The 22,500-nt window shown below is 43.3% G+C and overlaps 1 protein-coding gene across 3 annotated transcripts in view; it reads right to left on the bottom strand.

The window, feature by feature from the left end:
• Nucleotides 1-22,500, bottom strand: part of trappc9 (trafficking protein particle complex subunit 9) — a 145,539-nt gene that overhangs the window by 98,998 nt on the left and 24,041 nt on the right. For all 3 annotated transcript variants that reach the window (XM_079749804.1, XM_079749806.1, XM_079749805.1), the window contains 4 exons: nucleotides 18,297-18,382; nucleotides 13,957-14,083; nucleotides 12,416-12,548; nucleotides 10,086-10,249 (listed from right to left, as the gene is read on the bottom strand). In XM_079749804.1, the coding sequence (XP_079605930.1) occupies nucleotides 10,086-10,249; nucleotides 12,416-12,548; nucleotides 13,957-14,083; nucleotides 18,297-18,382 (510 nt within the window). The remainder of the gene's footprint in view (nucleotides 1-10,085; nucleotides 10,250-12,415; nucleotides 12,549-13,956; nucleotides 14,084-18,296; nucleotides 18,383-22,500) is intronic.

The raw sequence follows: 22,500 nt of genomic DNA, 5'->3' as shown, positions 1-22,500 counted from the left end.
AGAGAGAGGGACAGAGGGAGGTAATGGGGTATCACAGGCGGACACACTCAGGGGAGGGCTTTCTTCATCTCACGACCAGAGAACATTACATGATGCACGCCTTCCTCAAAGAGGACCCACAAACACTGGCACACATCGCGGATGACAGGTGTGTTTGTCAGAACACACCTGTGAGGAGGGAGGGGGGCAGGAGGAGGGAGGGGCAGGAGGAAGGGGGGCAGGAGGAAGGGGGGCAGGAGGGGGGAGGGGGCGTAGCACAGCTGCTTGCACATCCCAGATGTTAATATGACGCCTTTAACGCCGCTTCTACCGCAATTAGCCCCCTGGGCCGGTGCAAATTGCTAAAGCTAACCTGTTGATAGGTCACCCACCAAGAAGTGTTGTTGTGGTGGTTTTTTTCCTCCTCTTTTCGTTCCATTTATTTTCCCTCTATGCTGAAGAATTGAAGTGTAAATTACACCCTCAATCCCGACCACCTGAGTCTCATGACTCAGCTGCATCCAGGCCGAGCCGGGGGAACATCAAATGAATGATACATCAACTGCATCAACCTGCCCCGCTGCCTACGCAGGTGTGTGGGGGGGGGGCAGACAATGGGGACCCTGGTGTATGCCGGCCCCATGGTTTTCCTTATGGGGGTGATATCATGCTTTTCCGACTTTTCCCTTTGCTTTAGCATGTTACGCGTGTAAACGTGTTTTCTGTCTCCTAATCTAGAGCCAGGTATTTGCATGAAACAGCACGTTTGCGTTCAAACTTTACTTTGTGTGCTGACCAATCACAGCAGACTTTGCTACTCGAGAGGCGGGCCTTAAAGCGACTTGTTACAAAACAGATCGTTTTTGAATGACTGATATGAGCAGTGTGAGAATCATAAGGGGTATTATTAACATACAGACACGTAACCCTATTCTAATAATTCTCCCAAATGCAATTATTAACCCAAAAAAAGCATGATATGGGATCTTTAATGTATCAGCCCAGTGATGAGAATACCAAGATAAAGAGAGAGACCAACACTGGCATTTACTAAAGACTACTAAAGACAAAAACATGACTCTAAACATGTAAAAATGATGGCGTTCTATAGATTGAATAAAACGAGGGGAGGGGTGCAGGCGGGCACTGACCGCAGAGGGGGAGGGAAAGCAAAGCCCCTGGGCGAACATGTGTAGGAGAAATGTGACAATTACAGCTGTGATGGCTCGCACACAACTCCTTTCTGGTTGTAATGATTTTGTATGGTGGCATTTAGCATGGATATGTGTGTCCTCGAATAAAGCCTCATAAAAACCCCACCTGAGTAACGCCGGCGTGTAGCGAGCCAGCCACCTCGTAATAGCTAGACAAACAGCACAAATTCCCCCCAAATGAAGCAAAGATTAAAAATTCAGCAAGCTTGCCAATTCCATTTTAAGCCTCAGTCACAAACTAATTAGGGCTGTGAGCGGAGCCAGTTGACACAATCAATACAGTGCGATTGGCTCTCATTGTTTGCCTCCACCCAACACACGTGTATTAGGGAATTCCGCTTTCTGCACCACACACTTAGGCTCACAGAAAAGACCTCAACACAACAACATCGAAAGTCAACTCTTGGACACAGGCCAAGGGAAATCACCCCGACGCATTGCTGTCACTTGTACACCGCTAATCTAGGTGGACTAAATCCTTTTGCTTGTAGCCAGAATTGTGTATTTTGGTTGACATTCTTCATAATATCGCTTTGGCGTTAACTCTGAGAAGATCCCCTTCCTGAGAGTGAGCAAGACATCACTGAGGCAGTTATAAATAATTCATAAGAAATACATCTACTAATCCAAGCATATTGCTCCTATATTTATATATATATATATATATAAACACACGTCATTTTCTGGATTTCACAAAACACCACCTGTCAGCGTTGTGGACACCGTGGTTTGATGTCCATCATTGCATGCTGATGTGTTTAGGAGCTGTTTTGGACCAAAGGGATACAATTTCTTCAATAGAAGCAAGAACTTTTCTATTTATTCAGCTAAACCATTAGCATTGAAAAGCCCCGATAACACAGGACTCTGAAATCGTATGATAATCATGAGTCAAAATGTTCAGCCACATTGTTGTTAATAGTGTAATTGCCAGTCGAGAAAGCAATCAATCCAAATATTACCACGTCATCTGAGTAACACTGTCGATTCTGGCTACATCCACTGCCCCCTGTTGACCACTGGGGGGAAGTGCAATTTTCCTTTGCTACCAAACCGAATAGAGAGAGTGCGCACACGCACATATTCCCCTTTTTCAAGACATTTGTCATACAAAAATAACATTGTTTGCTTTGGCACAGAAGCCCTCCTATTACCGCCCTTCATCTTTTATTCATCCTCTTCCCAGACAGAGAGAAGACCGAGGGCAGGCAGGGAGCCATGGCAGACACACACTAGCATGGAGGAAACGCCAGAGGAGTCCGTTATATGTCCTGGAGGCAGGTAAGGGCAACGGGTCAGCGTAATGAAGGAGTAAGGCCCCATGAGGGTGAACACACCCAGATGGTATGAAGCGGGCCGTATCCTCATGGAAATTGGGGCATTCGGTTTTTCTGTCACATTTTTCAGAGGGACTGGAGGTGTTAGAGGTAGAGGTATATATATATATATATATACACACACACACACACAGGTGCATCTCAATCAATTATTATTATTATTAATAATTATTGTGGAAAAAATATATAAATCTATAATTCTGTTTAAAATGTGAAACTCATATTATATCAATTTAACCCACCCAAAGTGCAATATTTCAAGCCTTTATTGGTATTAATCTTGATGATTATGGCTTACAGCTCATGAAAATTAAGTATCTCAGAAAATGTGAATATTGTGAAAATTTTCAATATCATAGACTCAAGGTGTCTCTAATCCGCTAATTCCCTCTACTGAGAAAGGTTTCCTAAGATCTTCAATGGTCCCTCAGTCTGGTTCAGCAGGCTTCACCTTCATGGGAAGACTGCTGACTTGACACTTGTGCAGAAGACCCTCATTGACACCCTCCACAAGTAGACTAGGCATCAAAAGGTCATTGCTAAAGAAGCTGGCTGTTCCTAGAGAACTCTATACAAGCATATTTATAGAAAGTTGGAAGGAGAAGGTTTGGTAGAAAAAGGCACACAAGCAACAGGGATAACTGCTGCCATGAGAGGATGGTCAAGCAAAGGCCATTCAAAAATGTGTGGAGAAGGAGTGGACTGAGGCATGTATGTATGTGGTCTTGTCAAGAGGAAGATGAGAGAAAAGAGACCAATGTAGATGAGCTGAAGGCCACTATCGAAGCAACCTTAACAGAGGCAGGGCCAAAGACTGATCGACTCCATGCCACTGCGCATTGATGCAGTAATTCATGAAAGGAGCCCCAACAAATTGCTGTGTGCATATACAAGAACATACTTTTCAGAAGGACGAAAATATTATTTTACTGGCCTTATTCTAAATTTCCGAGGCACTGAATTTCAGGTTTTCATGAGCTGTAAGCCATAATCATCACGATTAAATCAAATAAAGACTTGAAATATTCATTTTGGTGAAATGCATTTAAATAATGTACCAGTGCAACAAAAACATCATGCGCTGTCCTCTGATGGAGTTCCTAAGATATAGATATAGAATAAAGTTACTAAAGTACTAAATTGATCCCTGAGGGGGAATTCAACATCAGTGGTCGATGTGCAGAGCAATTTGCAGTGAAAAAATACCATGTAAAGAAATGTTGGCTACCAAATGAATATGCACCTTAGGGAATAATAAGGAATAATAGAAAAACATAAACAAATGTACTAAATTAGCTAAGAATATAACTATTCATTTAACAATTCATTCATCGAGTCACGGTAGAAACACTGAAACAGGAGGTCAGGAAAAAATACAAGTTTGTAAACAACAAGCAAACCCGTGCTGCGAAGCTCTTTGGAAGTTAAAATGCACGACCTTGTGTGAGCTGTCACCCTTTAGCCCCGGCACTAAGGTATATTCTGCGGGACACTGGAGGAGCCGGTTGTCCTGTACAGTCAACAGTCAGAACACTGTGGGCTTCATTCGGTGCCTGCTAATAAGCGTCAGAGACGCAGAAGCGGCATTATGTCTGTGGAGCAGAAAGGAGCACGTACCAATTTGTGCTAATTATCGGCCTCTCAAAGAGCTGCTATTTCAAAGTTGACTCATGTGCGGGCGGCTGTCCCTGCAGTTACTGTGCTGAGCAGCCACAGGCCCAGCAGATCCACTGGTCTCCAAACACTGCGTTCACACTCTAGCAAGTCTAGGCTACCGTCCAATCGTCATTGACCTCTGGTACTGAGTAAAACATACAGCGGCCTACGACTCAGTGCTTAACAGGCGTAAAGTTATGTATGTCTTCTGTCTCTTATAGAGCTCTTTTCTTTAAAGGGAGGTTGCTGGGTAATGTAGTGTTCAGGGTGTTGGACTTCCAGCCGGGATGTACTGGGTTATATCCCCCATGTCCATCTTGGACGACATGCCCAACTGCTACCTGCTCCTTGGTATTAACACTGTGTTTCTGAATTCACGGTAAGACGTTTTGGATACTAGCAACTTGCATGGAACATTGCCTTCATCCAACGAATCCCAGAATCTCAACCAATCCAAGCCCAGGAATAACTTAAGGTTGTGCTTAGCAACCTTGTTATTTGTACCTGGTAGTGAGCATTAACTATCCCATAACTACACCATTTCATTTGAAAAGGCCTTAGCCCACTTAAATATTTGATCAAAATCCGCATTCGGTGTAGAGGAGAGGGCCGGACTGTATGTTACAGATAAAATGATAATCATCGGTTGTAGAAATCCAAGATAGCATCAAACAGCTTTAAAGAATCTCATAACCGAGCGCTAACAGATTTGTACTAATATTGTCTAATACTGTGCTGTCATCACCAAACATGATTATATTGTTTTGTGTGTAAAATTGTCGCAGTCACTGCCTTTACCACCTAAGCAACATGTTGCAAATGTATTTCGCCAATGTTGTTTGGTACCCTGCTAGTGTGGTAACCAAACAATGTGCTAACTGACCTCCCCCTTACCTACAAGCACCTTTACATCTGGGTCTTCCTCTCGGTTGATGCAATGACTCAATGGTTCTCAACGCCATTGTTGATGCAATGGTGTTGAGTACCATTGACCACTAGGCCCGTTTATATGCATCAAGATTCTTATGGTGCTTTGCATTGAGCATTGATGGTTAAACTTGGGTGTCTGAGGTGGGACGTGAGGCTGATCCAATGACTAACATTTCCAGTAGACTGCGATACATAAAAGGAAAATTGCCGGCAGGTATGCAAACGTATAATATATAAGTCTATATAAGTCGTTATAAGTCTGATTTTTATTTGACAGATGCCATTTTCTACTTTTTCTGCGCGTGTACACGTTTGGTATGGATCCTACTCACTTTAAAAAAAAAAGAGTTGGAGACCTTGAGACCTGAGACCCAGACTTGAGTTAAACTCTAGGTGCAAAAAACACGAGTCACAACAAGTAACACTTCACTTTCTCTCGGGAGAGCAAAAAAGAAAGTTTTACGATTCTGAGGGCTGTGATAAATGATAATTGTATGCATTGTTACTTTGTTGCAATATTATTCCTAAAAAAACAAAGCTATTTTGTAAAAATATCCCTGCTATCTGCATTTCTGCTAGCGTTGCCTAACCAGGTGTAGATAACTGGGATGACTTGATGTGCCAAGCTAAAGTAGAGCCTAGTGGTGACTAAGCCTGCTTTGCATTGTAAACATTAAAACAGCCAGCAAGAGTAAATCCATCAAGGAATAGGAAATGTTGAGTTGACGTCAGCCTGCGTTGAATGCTGTGGTTAACTGACTGAATGTCTAGAGGTTTCTACATTGCTTCTGTATCACAAGATAGTGCCAAAGGTGACGTAACTTCACATTTACTTTAAGCATAGGATCCAACTGATACGGGGAGTGGCAAACTTCAGCAATAGCTTTGATTGCGTTCCGTACATTAAGGATATCTAATAGGCTGGTCCCTGCCATAATTACAGGGGATGATCCGTTTTCTTCATGATTACATTTTGAGGCTCCCCGACTTTGACTAACTCTCAAATCCTTTTTTCTCGTGAAGTCCAAAGCATGGCGGAGCGATTCGGGCCTCATATTTGTAGCCACATGACACAACCTAGAACAAGAACAATTTACAAAGGAGGAAAACACATATGGCGCAAATAATGCGCCCTTAAAGGACTTCAAACACAATATTTCCGGTCTTTATCTTTTAATGTTCTTTTTACGTTATTTTTCGCTTTCAATAAAACCGTAAAGAGTGTCTACGAGGACGTATCAGATGTACTTTTTAGTAAATGTCCTCTGTTTTATTTGGGCTGGATGATGATGAAAAAAAACATTGCCCTAAAAGCATATCAATAATAAGCAAAGCATTACAGCTTTAATATCCCAAGTTTGAGAGGAAGTTTGGCGTAGTTCTTTGCTTTTAATTGTCAAAAAGAAAAGCCCAAAGAAATTGGAGATGACAAGGGAGACAAACAATGCATCCCAGTAAGCCAATAACAAATTAGAAAGTTGCTGCACAGGATTGCTAGCTCGGTTTGTGACAGAGAGTCAACAAGTGTGTGAAAAACCTGTTAATAAAAGCAAGCTAGCTGCAAGGCTTTTCTATATGGAGTCTCACTTACTGTCAGTTCTCTCAGTGTCTGATGGTTTATGTTCCATATTTAGCTGGAATTTCCAATGGTTTATGACGGTCTTCTAATTTCTATATTTTTAGAGTTTCCCATCAGAGGGAGATAAACAAACTCACACTGTAAGATTTCAAAATCGAAGACGGGTGCAAAACTTTAATTGTCTTTTGAAATGAAGTGTTAAAACAACGTTCCTTTCGCTCTGTGCCATTGTTATATCATCCGTCACTAAAAAGGTCAAATAATCCAATATCCTCTCGTAACAACGAATGTAAATCTACTGAACATTCAAGTCGCATCGTAAGCCACAAAACAACTTATTAACAAGTTGAAGTGGTTCACTATCCAGGCACATCCAAAAAAGGTGAAGCAGCAAATTAAACCACCTCCAGTGAAAGAGACAGCCGCAAAGCCCCCCCCCCCCACATCCAGAAGAAAGGTGATGTGACATTAAATGGCCTTCAAAAGGTCTTGGGGCTCAGCAGTGGTACACAGTAATTGCCCGCCGGCGGCTCTTTCTTCGGGTGGTAATGAAGCGCTGTGTAAGAGCTCTCCTAGGGAAATGGCAGAGGATACTACATCTCCGTTTATTCCCGGCTACAGGTCTTCCGAGTCACGTGATTAATAACGCAGTTTCCATGCATCAGTCTCAAGTCCAACTGAAGAAAGAGAGAAGCATCGGATCCGATGGCGGAGGTGTTGAGACGTTAGTGGCGAGGCGGCCCGCCTCTTATACCAAAGCCTCGCGGCCATCACCCCGCAGCCTTTCTATAACAAACTGTGGTGACCCGGGGGTGCGGATTACTGACGGTCTGCCTGCTGACGGATGGTGTGCACCTGCTCCGTTCATCTCATTAGCTCGGCAACAGTTGGTAGCGAACGTCGACGGACCTTTCCAAAAAGACACCAGACGCCACGACTAATGCATTATCCTGACAAACAGGCCGATGTATAGTTAGAATTAATGTAGGGAAACTAGATATTATATCATGGTTCTAAAGCAGGCGTCTTATCAACTGAATTAGAGATTAGGGTTTCTGCTCAGAACAGCTGGGATCAATGCCGTACAATTCCCTACATCATACGGATAGTGGCGCGAAACAAATACACCACACGATTGTGTTATTTCTAGACAGATTAATTAGCATGGGAACAACCTCCCATACTGTGCAGCATGATAAGCCCGCTAAGTTATGCGCCGGATGCTGTGTTTCCGTTTTGCTCTTGCTTTGAATGAATTAAAAACAAGTGAATTGCGATGCATCCCAGATAACACGACACGAGGCAAACTGCGACATTAAGGAGAAGAATGGTACTATCTGTGTAATGATCCCAACGCATGACACAAAATCAGTTGGAATGATTTATGGTGCAGGGACCAGAAACGGTCCGATACGCAGCCACAATTATAGACGCATTACCATAACAGCCGTCTTCTTCCAACCTTACTCCTACTTACTTTAAGAACAACAACAAGGTGTCTGTTAGGAAATCCCTGTTGTACATAGGGGTTAGGGCTATTTTCGAAATATATTGCGGTAATCCTCTTCTTTGACCGGCAAAGCCTTCTGTGTCTATCCAATACTGGTTTTTCTTTTGTTCCCACCACAATACAAGTACAATGATGGTCTAAATGTGAAATTTTATGTTTGACAGTTGAACCGTTTTGCTAATTAAAAACCTCTTCTGCCAGACATCCTTTTAAGCTGCTCAAGAAAACCTTAATTGCTCTCTGTAGCAGTTCTCAAAGGTGGTCTTCGTTGACCAGAAGTTCAGTTGCTAAACTTCGGGCAGACCCCAAGTGTTACATTAAATTGACAAAATTCCTAAATTTCGATAACTACAGTTGGTTGATACTAGGAGTGGGCGTGGCAACATTCCCCATGGTCACCAGTAGGTGTTCATTGGTCAGTCCTTTAAGCATGCTCTTAAACCTGCGTCATGAACGTTTTCCCAATAGGAACCCCTCGTGGCTTGAGTTGTGGCTCCAGTTATAGCCACATCACTTCCAGACCACAGTGACTCTGTCGTCAGGAGATTCTCCCATGGTGGTTTGCGGGGGTAAAAGTGGACCGGAATAAAACGATTTATACAGAAGAATTCCCTGCTTGGATTGACTTGTGGGTGGCTGCATTTTATTCTTCAGAAACTTAACAGAGTAAAACACCCTGGAGTAAAAAAAAAGTAGGAAAGTAACGATGAAAATGTAGCATAATGCACAGTATGATTGCTGTAGTATTGTTGAAGGACTAATTGACTAAAATAAATTCATGCATCCCTGTATACAAAATGCTCTTATCAGTCAAATGTTACTTTGAAGGAAGCACAGATGGTTGTTTGTTCATGCGCGTGCATGCAAAAGGTGAGGTGGGATCAGCATTGCATCTCCACTGTTACTTTCGCCGGAGGGGTGCACGTTTGATCATAGAAGTCAACCAGTGAGACACACAGAGCGAATGTGAACCAACTGGCGAATGGGAAAACACGCTGTCAGAGACATATTGCCTCGGCCAGGTGAGGGAAATGGGGCGTGGCAGAAAGAGATAGAGAGAAAAAGACAGACAGAGACAGAGAGACAGAGAGAGACTTTGACAGACAGACTGCAGAGGTCTGAAGTTCCGAGCAGGTGTTAAACAAAGGGATTGGAAACATGGCAGGGGGGCCAAGGGTGCGTGCAGGTGAGGAAGCAGATGAAAAACAAACAATGGGCTCAGGAAACCCCTGTGACACGGAGCAGGAGAGGGAGGAGAGACGAGGGGGGCAGGGGACTGCGGACAGCCCCAGCATGGAGATGGAGAGGTCCACCAAAAACCGCCTCCGCCTCAAGCGCTTTACTTTACACAAACACAACACATCGTTTTGTGACAAATGGTTTAGCCAAAAGGACTCGATGTGCACTTAAAGCTGCAGTGCGTAAGATACGGGAGAGATACAAAGAGAGGGAGAGCAAGATTTTGAAATGAATTCACTACTAAAAGGAAAAAGCTCCCTCCATCTCTGCCCTTGGTTTCCCCGCCATTGAGAAGTGTCGCGCTGCAGCCCCCTGTGATGGAGCTATGATAATGCATGAGTATGATTGACAGGCAAGATGGAACCTCAATGGAATCAGGAAAGAAAGACCCTGATTCGTCAGAAACCAGCTGTGAGCAGACTAAAATGTTTACTGTCTCCAAAAGTGGAATGTGCAGTCAACCAGAACAGATATGCTCACTGAGCATTTCACTCATTAATAACCGATGGCTGGCTACGGCATTTCTTACAGATGACACTATTCCCACCTACAGCATCTTCCACCGCAATGTCACTGCTCTGCCATGGATGAGGTTAAAGCCTGCGTGTAGCACCCTAAAAGGGGGTCAGTGAGGCCTGTACCTTTGGTGTTGACCATCTTGGAGGTGAGCTCCAGGCTCTGGATGTCCTCGGTGCCGATGTTCTCCAGGGTGATGGTCAGCTGCTGGGTCTCTCCGTTGAACAGCTGCAGGGACACGCGGCTGGACAGCTCCTCCTTGGACAGCGGCGCCAGCACATTCACCGACCTGGAGCAAGGTCAGTGTGGTGGTGGAGGATTATTGGCTGTGGGTCAGGAAGACAGCCGTTGATCTTGGCTTTCATTGACCAATCTGCTGCATGACTTGACAGCAGGACAACAAGCTTGCATATGTATGTTTTTTATCAATGTATTTAGACAGCATTAAATATTATTATTTGCTTTGTTTTGAGTTCTGGATTCATTAATACTAATATTCAGTTTAACTTAGAAAAATGCAAGGGCTTTTCCTTTTTGGATTCTTCATTAATTTAATGTCTTGATGAGCTGAAGGCCAAATAATGGCTTTACATCCCAATCCAGTGTGATGGAGCGTAAATGTATCGCTTATTGACAGTGTAATGGACATCAATGTCACTCAAATGCGCCCACAAATAAAGCCAACGCTGGTGTGTAATGACCCCAATCATGGTCATACATCAGTGAATTTCTCATACAATAAGTAATTATTTTTCGTATGATTCTGTAAGGTCTTGGATCATTAAAGGTCTGGAGTGCTGTGAGTCCTTCTAGTTGCTGAGTTCGCTCGTGCTAGGCTAGCACACGGCAACGGGCAATACTAGCCTACTAATAAAACTTACCCACTCCACAGTACACCCGAGGTAAATCAATTATAACGCCAGACTATAGATGTAAATGTCTGTGTTGATAGAATAATGTCAGAAATAAAACTAACCTTGCATCGCATGATTCATCGCATTTTGAGGGACTACTTTCTCAGCAGCAGCGGAATTTAACCTAGGTATGTCCGCCGCTGCCGTAGCCTACTACCAGGAATATAACACTGCTGCTGAGACACAGCAAGTCCCTCAAAATGCAATGTAATGCAAGGTTGGTTTTATTTCTAACAGTATTCTATCACTTGGGAATCAGGCCCTATGTCCAAAATTCCGAACTACCCCTTAAACATTGGACCAGCAGCATTACATCAAAAGTGTTTACCCATCTGAAGTGCACCTGAAGGATCGCTATGCTTATCCCACCGAGAGACACAGAACCTTCCTGTAGCTCTCTAATCCCCCCCTCTAATCCCCATCATCATTGTTTATAGGCAGAATAAGCCACAATATTTTGAGTTGTTCTCTCTGTGCGGCCATGAATGTTATTCTTGCCATTGCTATTTTTTAAAAATGGTGCTCATGGGACTGAGGAAAAAGGAAGTGAGAAAGCCTGCGTAAAAGGGTAGGTCTCCATAAAAAGGTCTTCTCACCAACGCCACGTGATGGAGACACAAAGGTTTAGATCCGTGGCCAAGGCATTGAGGCGCATTAAGTGTGGCGGGCTTTGAGTGATTGTGATAGTTAGAGTACCTCGTTCCCCATACACTTAAGCAGGTGGCATATTTCTTGCGGAAAACGTTGCTTGACAAGGTTTCAAGAACATTACTTGATTCGGGGGAAAACAAGCAAACACAAATTCAAAGCAGGTGCGGTTAATTGCGTTTATCTCCGCAATCTGAACTCTGACCCCCCGTCTCCATGGATACTCCACTGTTCTCAGTGAATGGAGAGTCAGTGATCAAACCGAAGCAGTGAGCATTGCAGTGAGTATAAAATTTATACGCTGAGAAATGTGACGACTTACGAGAAATTGTGAAAGCCTGCTTTGTGATAAAGCACAATTTATCTTAATGAAAATAAAAAACTGACAGGGCTGTGTATATTAATACAAATGTTCCCCGATGTGTAGACATATCCCCAAGTATTTGCTACGGAAGTAAAAAACTCCAGTAGCACGTTAGCACAAATATGCCCTGGAAAATATGAGCTATATTTAGCCACTAATGATTTATTTGTCTACTCAAATGCCATTAATGATTAGGGTTGCTTGTGTGATCGGATTATAACTCAGGGCATACATTAAAGGCAAACCGTCACGGTCGGCCATTTTATAATATCAGCTTCATACGTGTTGAAAAAAAGGCAACATCAAACATCATTTCAGTTTCTGGGAAGAAAAATCATAAGAAAGTTGAACTTTTGACGTTATTGGTCCAGGAATTGCAACAGGCTAACCTTTCCAAACTTCTGATGTTCACAGACCAAGATTTTTTTCACATGTTCATGTCAGAAAAGCATGACCATTTTCCTTTAACCTCCGGATCAGCATGAAAGTGGGAGAGGGGGTGAGGGAAACATGGGAGACCTATTCTGACCGTGGGAGGGAGGTGGTGAGCTGGAGGCGAGGCAGCGAGGGCACCACCTCCACCAGACAGCCCCCAGTCTTCACGTTGGCCAGGCCCTCCAGAAGACAGTCGCTGTTCACCCCGAACACAGAGGTGTGGTAACCTGGGGGGGAGGAGCACAATCACCTCAACACGTCTCCAAACTCTCCTCATTAAAGATCTGCAACAAAGTCACCTTAACGGTGTACACAGTTAAAAAAGTGCAAAAAATATATATACATTAGGTTCAAGTATTAAGTAACTAATCAATTATTAGCAAATTCCTATGTTTTCTCATTCACACAGATCTGTGACCAAAGAATGAATGAAGGCGTAAAGAATGAACAAAGCTGTGCTTTGTTGTTCTTGGCTTGCCAGCAGTATCGCCTACGTTTCAAAATTAGATATCATCTGAATTCCTTTTTCTCTCCGATCTAAACAAATATCTGGCTCAACATTGTAGAATAAGACAACAGGTTGCAAAATAACAAAAAAGATTGTTTAACAAGCAATGTTGACATCAGTGTTTGAATAGGAGTGAATGTGCAGCCTACAATTTTTAGATTTTGTCAGATTTGGCAATGAAATTAGTCTTTCCAAGAAAGGAAAACACCTACTTCTCCCTATAGGATTGCATCAAAACGGCCACAAGGAGGTAAGCTGTTTAATCTTTTCCCTACAGTGGCCAAGTTCATAAAACTTGCTGTATATACCAATTGTTGCTGGTAGGGAGTTGGACCACATTTAAGCGCGATAACTAGCAAACATTTCCTTAAAAGGTATAGTATATTATGTAACTTTGGCAGCTAGGGGATTTTCAATCAACACAGTTACAAAATGCTTAGTTTGACGACATCGTAACGTTGTTGTACCGTTACCGTGCGCATTAGCTTGGTGGCTGGCATGAGCCACTTGTCATCGTAGCAAATCTTAGTTACTAGTATTCTAGATCAATATTGAAGTTTCACATCAATAAATTAGGTCTCTACTGGATTGCTATTTTCAATGGGAAATGGGATATGCCACTGACAGGCAACCAAATTAAACACACGCTGTTACCTTGAATAAAACTACTGATTTGGGTATTTAACATTTCTGAAAACATTTTGGATAATGTAAGTACACAAATCAACAAATGATATATATCATAGATGTAGTCATTTTGAGATATTCAATACAGAAATGTAAAATAGTATACATTGAAGTTGTCTTTTATATAATATATGTTTTGTTAATTAAGTATTATTGTAATATTTTACGCCAATATATAGTTTGATGCCACGATATAAAATGTGGAATAAGTCGGTCAGCAAATAGACCGAGACTCCCACAGAGGTGTCATCATATTTGGGTGTCACTCATGACAACAACTCCTTTGGCTCTGTTCCTTTAATTTAACAGGGCACGGGTACAAGACTCTTCTTCATTAACCCATTTTACTACCCACGCCCTTCTTTATAAGAGAAGTGGGCCCAAATGAGTGTTATACCAGTGTAAGTCCTCAGACAGGGTCGGTCAGTCACGCTGCTTACCCTTGACAGTAATGTTGCCTGAGGTGCGTGGGACACCGACCAGGGTCACTGGGTAGAGGCCGGACTCTGCAGGCAGGGAGAGGGCAGCTGGCAGGGACTCAAACTCCACCCCGGACGTCAGCAGACCCTGGTTTACAGTCGGAGGGATTGAGAGATGCATACAATCAATGATCAACCCTTCAATTAAATCAACATCCAGTCTGCTTAATATACAGTAAACAGCACTTATTGCACCATGAAATTCAAGGGCCAACCCTGTGTACTTCAATGTGTACGCACCCACCCAGGCTACAGCAAAACCCTTTAAATAGATTTTTAACCAAAGTCAGGCACGTAAACTATTAATTTGTCGACCTTGGGAGACAGAGAACGAATAAATTCAATCTTAGGAATCTTGGGAGGCGGCAAATAACTACAAAGATTAGCGATCATGAGGGGCTGCACGAGGATGTTTGTATTTACGGAATGAGAGAAATTCCCAAGGAGCATTTCCTATCAAAATTGATTAAAAAATAATTCAATAACGCTTACAATCTACCAGCCTTTGACTGAATCGCATTACAAAGTGAGAAGAGGCCAACAGATTCAAAACGAGGAGCAAGTGGGATTAGAAACTTGTCAGCATGAACAGAGAGGCGGCACAACTTCAGTTGGGAGAGCTGGGGTAGGAACAAGAGGCTCACAAGTTAGCCTCTAAACGCATGGCTCAACTAAAGACTGAGGACAATCGCCCAGGTTTCGGTGCTCAAACTGGTTGGGACAGTTAGAACGTTCCAAAAAGAGATGCCTTCAGTCTTTAGGGCAGCCCATTTCTTCGGGGAGGTGATTTTCAGAATCCATTTTCAATGTTTTGAAAAGCTCTCGCGGTGCTACAAAGTGATTTGCTGCGTCTCCAGTTCGGAGGAGAGATCCCGGGAAGAGTGTCATCCTCTGTAAGGAGTCATTTCCTGAATAATGGATTCATGTCGGGATTGTAAGAGAATTTCAACAAACACGACAAGATGCTTCCTAAAATAAATGGCTTATCCTTGCTATAAAATTGTTATAGAATTGATAAAATACAACAAAGTCTTTAATCGTATTCTATTCTATCTGAAACCTTTAAGCAAAAACATTGTCCTAGAAATGGAAATGCGCAAGCAAGGGCAGATGTTGTCCCGTACTATCAACTAGTCCTCATTACAATTAATCATGACACCAAGAATATTAAATATTTCACCAAGAACACTAAATAAGATCTGTCACCGATGTTGCTAACGTCAGCGAGATGTATCTTTTAGAATGAGGTCCTCTATCAGAAGCCTGATAGCTCTGGTTCACAAAGTCAGGGAAGGGACAGATGAAAATGTGCCACAGAAAGGGGATGGAACATGAGCCATGGATAAACACACACACCCATCTTCCCCCTGATCTGAATACTGAGATCCATACAGCAGATTATCATACTCCTTTCCATTAGATGGGGATAAAATGATTTGCGACTGTGTGTGTGTGTGTGTGTGTGTGTGTGTGTTTGCGCTTGTGTGTGAGTGTTTGTTATTGTTTGAACTGGCACATGGCCACCTATCTCTAATCACTGAGTGTATGATTCATCCTTTGGTTCCAATTTGAACTACGTTGCTGTATTTAATGTCACCTTCTGACAGCCACCTCATAATGAATTAGATCTGCCAACCATTTTATATCAAATTCAAAGCTTTTTTCAATCACAGGTAATAATGTGCTTTTATTCTTTGTATCCATTCACGTCAGAGGTTGTCCCTCAAAAAATTCATATTGAAAGATGAATTAAATGTAATGTTTTCAAAATGAAATGCAAAAGTCAATCTGATGATGCGTTTTTAGAGAGTGAGAGAGAGAGAAGTCCCCTCGTGTCCAAGGTGTGAGGGACAATGCCCTTGAGTTTTGTTTTCTATTGTCTATTATCCATAAGATAACATTCAAACAACTTCCAAAATGCAGGTTGGACATAGTTTGTCTGACTAATGAAGTTGTTTGAGCATAATAAATTAAAGTTGCTTCTTTGCATACAATGCAGTTGCACTTTGCCATTAGTCAGGGACCATGCATATTGTTTTACAATACTATTGTATTGTTTGCATCAGCGTTTTTCCCAACCCAAAATAAAACTCACAAATACCATTGAGCTCAGTGTGTGTGTGTGTGTGTGTGTGTATGTGTGTGTATGTGCAAGTGTGCAAGTGCAATGTAAGCGTGCATGTTCACGCGCATGGGCATTTGTCTGCGTTTGTCTGTGTGCATGCATGAGGTTGTCTGCATTTGTGTGTGTGCGTGCATGCGTGCCTGCACGTGTGTATGTGCGTGCGTGTGGCAGGGCGGTTAGCGTGGCCATCAGCGTTTTGCGTCCGGGAGCGTGGAAACCATTACAGCGGGAGCCTGGCATTGACAGGCTGCTAATGCGACGCCTCCCGTGACGCAGAGCAGCCGAAGCTGAAGCCTTGGCCCTTGAGAAGACGGCTCGGAAACGTGGAAATTCTTGTCCCTTCATCAGCGTATTTATAAACAAGGCAGCAGGAGGTGGATGGGGATTAACGTGCGACGACCGGCGTCCACGTTTACTTCAAAGAGTAGCTGGGTGGGTTTCAGTGAGTGTGATTTTACCGTGTGTGTGGGTGCGAAGAAGAGGAAGAAGACAAATATGGGATAAGCGGTGACAGAATATTAATGGAGCGGCAGAGAGTTAAGGCCCAGCCATACGCAAAACTAAATCGAAAGACGTTGCACCCTGTCGAAATAGTCATGTACAGCCTATGCAAATATGCCGATTTAAGTATATCATGGCCTTTAGTGTTAGGCTTCTTCTGCTAAGTACATGACATGATGGAGGACTCACTGCCGCTTCCCACATGGCTGCGTTCACTGAGAATGGGGTTCTCAAACGTTCCAATGCAAAAATAAACTTTCCAAGTCATAGCATTAGCCAACTAGCACAGCAGTGTGCTAGTTGTTCACCATTACAAGTTCACCATTACAACCATTACAACGTCTTTTAGGATTTATCCATCAAGACCGTCTTGATATTCTTGAGTTTTCAAAAACAAAGACACACCTTGAAGATGCATCATATTTTCTTCTTTTAGCCATTTGGCTGTGGAGTTTATTCTTTCTCCAGAGCTGATCACTCTTCTTCTTTTTTAGTATCCATGTCAATGTTGTGGATTTTAGATCTAACAACATTGCTTTACGATTCGGCGTGAAAACTCCATGATTGCACAGAGAAAACCTGATGAACGCATATGATTTGCGACTTTCAAGCAATTCTACAGTCGGAGAGTTTTAATGATCCTGATGCATATTCAGTCTCTAATTTAGAAGGAAATAAGAGTTTAGAGGCCTGGTTTTCACCGTCCTGCTTTGGAAGACAACGATCTCCCGCACGTCTCCCGAATTAGTAGAATATCCGTATGATGGATTGTTATTTAAATCTGTCGCCTGTATCTGCGTGGCCGGCTGTCTGTCGTAGTTGGATATGAAGTGAGTTTCAAATCATAAAGCAAAGCGTTGAGATGGCTGATGGTTAGATGAAGACCCTAATACAATCATAACTCAGTGCAATGAGACACCTGCATGTTGTGATTGGTCGTCTGTCAGGCGGTCCACCATCAGGTGTGAATGCTGCCAGCGCTCACTTCACACTCAAGCAGAGATGCGTGAACACAGTGGACGAACATAAAGAATACTTTATGTCGGATGGATTTTGGTGGAGACATAAATTTTGTCATTTAAAAAAAGAAAACTTCTGCTTCGTAATTTGTGATTCACACCCTTACAAATGCACCGGGACGCAGGGAATTAAGTCTCTCACCTACCTCCATACACAAGAAAGAAAAGAAGAATGTGTACAAAATAAAAGAGAGAGGCACTGCAGCACAATGTGTGAAACCATAAACAGTAATGAAACTGCAGGGGGGATGGCGAGGTGGGTGGGGGTGATGTTTCCCGACCCATGCAATCATGACTGTATTAAAGTGTCAACAAAAAAGCTTTTAAAGAAGGGGGTCCTCAGATTAGGCTATCAAAGATAACCACAACACATTCTCATTGGAGCCCTGCTGCAGATCCTGGTGAAGTGGAGGAGAAAGGGAAGGTTTATGCTACCGAGGAGTCACTCCTCCGGCCGTCTATCGTAAAGCTGTCTGGCGCTAACAGCCTGTACTTGATGGCCGCTGAAATCACTGCCTTGCAGATACATTAAGTAGGTATCAGCCCATTTGTAGCCTTGTCAAGGGGGTTCTTACGGAGATGGCCACGGGACCGGGTGGGTTTTCCATTTTGTTTTGTTTTGGCTTTATTATTTTGTTTTGGGGGGCTTTACTAACCATGTTCTCCACGCGCAGCTCGAACGGCATGGGGTTGTAGACCATGAGCTGCACCTCACACACGTCCCCCTGCACCCACTGGAAATCTGCAGGAGAGGAACACAAACCGCAGGGTAGAAGGGGCTTACAAAGTGACCAGCAGATCCCACTTAACGATAATGTTGGACCCGATGATGTCATATTATCGCCACAAGAAACCTGGTTGATTCATCTGGAATTGATTGGATTGTGAATAAGGACAGTAATCTTTATAGTCCGTAAATTGGGATATTTGTTTTGAGTCGGTTCTAACAGATCAAGGTTAATCATAAATAAATACAGGTTTCTTAAATCCCATCACAGTTAATCACAATAAATACAGGTAGGTCCAAACATAAACGTTTGTTACAATAAATACAATAATAACTGCACAGTAGAGACAAGCACAACAGGCATGGTTCAGGTGGGAATTTAGAATTTGCTATGAAGTAACTTTTGTGACGTTCTATGTTGCCTGAGCAGCTCTAGAGCACCTTCCCGAAGGCAGTTTCAGGAAATCTTTAAAATGGGGATAAACAGGGTCAGAAACACCAGCACTGTATATATACACTCCTTATTGCAGACAGTCTATTTTTGTTCTTGCCTTTACCCTGCACACAATAAAACTTGGAACACTTTCAACAAGGTTTCTGTCTTGTTGAAGGTACAGACCCGAAAATGTTCTCGCTTGTATCGTGTGTGGCTCCAATTTCCTGATTAAATGCAAGCGCTGCATTGATTTTCTTTTTATGTATTCTGTTTTGGCTGTAAAACTTAAAGTGCAGGTTCCTAAATATTGAAGCTCCACTACTGCTTCAACACGCTGATCATTAATCAAAACAGATGGAGATTTATTACTAGTATGGCGGAGACTCCCACTAACCAGCTCCTCAGTTGTACTTTGGTAAGTAAAAAGGACGCTGTCTCCCACCACTAACGAAGCTCACCAATATAGCGGACGTATTCAGACTGAAGAACTGGGTACCTCGTCTGTATAATACCGATTAGCAGCATGTCATCAGCATATGTATACAACTGTCCGGTTGAATCCATCATTTGAATTTCATCAGTGAGGGCCCAAAGCCTTCAGGTGCTGCTGCATTTTAGCTGTAGATCTTTACTAATCATATTTATCAGTGTCAAAGTCGTGTCTCAAGTACCTACGGCCCTTCCTGCATGCAAACAGAGGTGTGACAAACCGTTCACTGGCCTTTCATACCTGAAAACTTCAAACTTCTGAGAATCAGGTCCCAAGATGATCAGAATTTCCCCTTCCACACATGCAACACAAGCCGCATCAGACGTGTTCACACATACTGGAGATATTCTGTAAACTTTGGGCGAGGGGGGTGGTATTAAAAAACAGTGCTTGCATTTCCCCCACCTTAACATTTCATAACACTGCACACAGAAATGGCATTTTAATGATAATAGCAGAGCAATACATAAATGAACCGTAGAACCAAACCATTATAGTCAGCTCAAGCAGACAAGTCCTCTGCTTTTAATTTGCGCTCTGCAAACACATACATGTCCTTTAGAAGAACAAACGCCAATGTGGATTACTCCGGGCCAGGGTGACAGAAAAATAAAGTGAAATAATCCTCATTTGAATGGGAAGGTGCTGTGATGGCTTATGGTGTTGGGTGATGTAACAGCCGTCGCTTCACAGAGTGAGATTAACTGAGCCGCCGGTGAAACAAAACGGTTCTGGGGGTTCGTGCTATGAAGCGGTCGGCTCAGAATTGCATTGTGGTTAATTCACTCCGACAGGTTGTTACGCTCGTGTCTTATGGCAATACTGTTGTCCAAGGCCTCAATAATTGGCGGTGCTGCGGGGGCGCTGATGGAGGGGGGCTGTGGATGTAAATTATGTAATTAAAAAGAAGAAGGAGGCAAGTGACGAATTGGAGCTATCTGAAGAAAAGCGAAGGAAAAAGGCACAAAAAACACCAAAACAGCTCCAGGTCTGACGGCATGCCCCGGGTTCTCTCGCAGGGTGCCAATTAACAAGTGGAATGTTCTTCCGATGCCGGAACAGAAAAAAATGCATCATCTTTTGAGTCACGCTCCCCACACACACACACACTATCTTAGTGAGGCTTCAGATACACTGAAGAAACGTGAGGAAGAACATACTTTTTATACACTCGCCGGGGGAAAAACACTGAATAAACCACTAGGCAAACACACAAACAAACAAACCTCACACGTCTCTAAACAGCTGCATGGTTAGCTAAACGCATGCTCCCGGTTTGCTTCCACTTTTCAGAAAAGGATAATTATTGTTCTGATGAAAGCTGTGATGAAAATACAAAGGGCTGAGGGCATTGGTGGGGGGAAAATGCGGGAAATGTCCCATACTGAATAATGCATAAATTGGTTTCCTATGTGACCTCAAGCCCCCCTGCCACCCAAACACACGCACAAGTGCATTCACTCCAACACAAAGCGTGACTCCTGGGCTGATTCATTAGCACACCTCATTAGGGGACTCGCACGAGAACGTCTCAGAGTTGTACATGACAGAATAACCAACAAGGACAAAGAAATAACCCAACTAAAGGAATAACCTAACTAAAATACAAACTAGCAAGGCAGCTGATGGTTTTTCTTTCCTAATCACAACCTTCTCCGTCACGTGCGCGTGTGCATGTGTGTGTGAGGGTGTGTACTTCCAAACCTTACTGCTGTTATGAACACCTCTCACAACAATACGTCGTAGTCTGTGTCCATTCACACTTTGCTAGACGGACAGGAGTAAGCAGGAGACGAAGCAAAGCCCCTTTTGGAGGTTGGCTTGTCCTTTAAGCTCTGTATACATTGCTAAACATATGCTTCGATGTTAGACTATACTGCAGTCTGGCTGTACTACTCACTGATTCAGAAAGGATGTCCAGGTGGGAAACCACCCTTTACTCACACACAGCAGCCTCCCCATGGAAAGAGTCTCGGGTCTATACTCAAGATAGCCGCACAAGGAACGCACCTGGAAATGTGCAATTACTGTGCTCTTAATTTGATTTGGCTCAATGAAACACTGTGGACCACCATGTGTCCCGTTAGGAGGCCTTTGAATAACAGCTGGGTATCTGTCAAGTTGTTATATAACTTCCCCCCCCCTCCCCGTTTCCTTTGCACGTGTTCCTGAACACCAGCCTCTGCCCTGCGAGACTTTGATAAAGCCAGCCCTCTGCCGTTTAAAAGAAAAGAAACATTCTTACGAGCACACAGCAGCCCATAAAAGCCCTACTCCCCTCCTTCCACAGCTAACGGTAGCATGGTTTATATGGAGGGCTGCCTGAATGAGTGTAAGGCCTGCAGATGGGTGGGGTAACCCCAGAGCCCGGCACTGAACGCCGGGAGCTAAAAGAAAACAATTAACTGTCAGGAGTTTGGGAAAGAGCCACAGACGACTGGGTTCAAATGAGAAACAAGGGGAAAGTTATTTTTTGCTTTCTGGTTCCCCTATCGAGCGGACGGATATCGAGGATCGAAGGTGGAGATATTAAATGAAAGCTCAATATCCAAGCTCCATTGACCACCCAATGAAACGGGCAACGAGCTGCGCATCGTCCATTCGGTTTAGCTGTCTCTTTACAACTTCCAGACAGAGAATCCTGTCGCCCACCTGTACACTGCAGAGTAGTCGCTTTTTAAGTTATAGCATATATACTGCGCAGCATATATACTGAACCCATAAGTAACGTCAACATCCGAGCAAGTCTGCATTTTCCTGCTCCTAATATTGCAGGCACAGTGTATCATCATCTCACAGAACATAAAGTAAGCCCAACGTTTTCAGAGCCACTGGTCTAATGTGATAGGCTAGCACAATTTGGAAAGTTCTAAAATACGGCTTTCCGCCCCACAGCTCAGAAGTTTCCCCCGACTGGATATGTGCCGCCGTCTGTGTCCAGGGCTCCTCAGGACCGGGCTGTTTGCCAAGGTGCCCCTCTGAATCAGGACAGAACAATAAGAAACCGGCCCTTTGCAGTTAGTACTAGTTTGCTCCCTGATCACCCGAAACTTCAAATATTCTGTTGACGTACTCATACCTCCAACTATTCTGTTTGAAAAAGGATATCTCCTCACAACAGATGGCATGCGGGAGTCGGATGTCACGACGCCATGCCGACGTGGTTATGTTTCTAGTACGGAATGATCAAGTACAAATATTTTCTTT

This window comes from Pollachius pollachius, assembly GCF_949987615.1.
Source record: "Pollachius pollachius genome assembly, chromosome: 13".
Lineage (NCBI taxonomy): Eukaryota > Metazoa > Chordata > Actinopteri > Gadiformes > Gadidae > Pollachius > Pollachius pollachius.
This window is presented reverse-complemented; position numbering and strand designations above follow the sequence as displayed.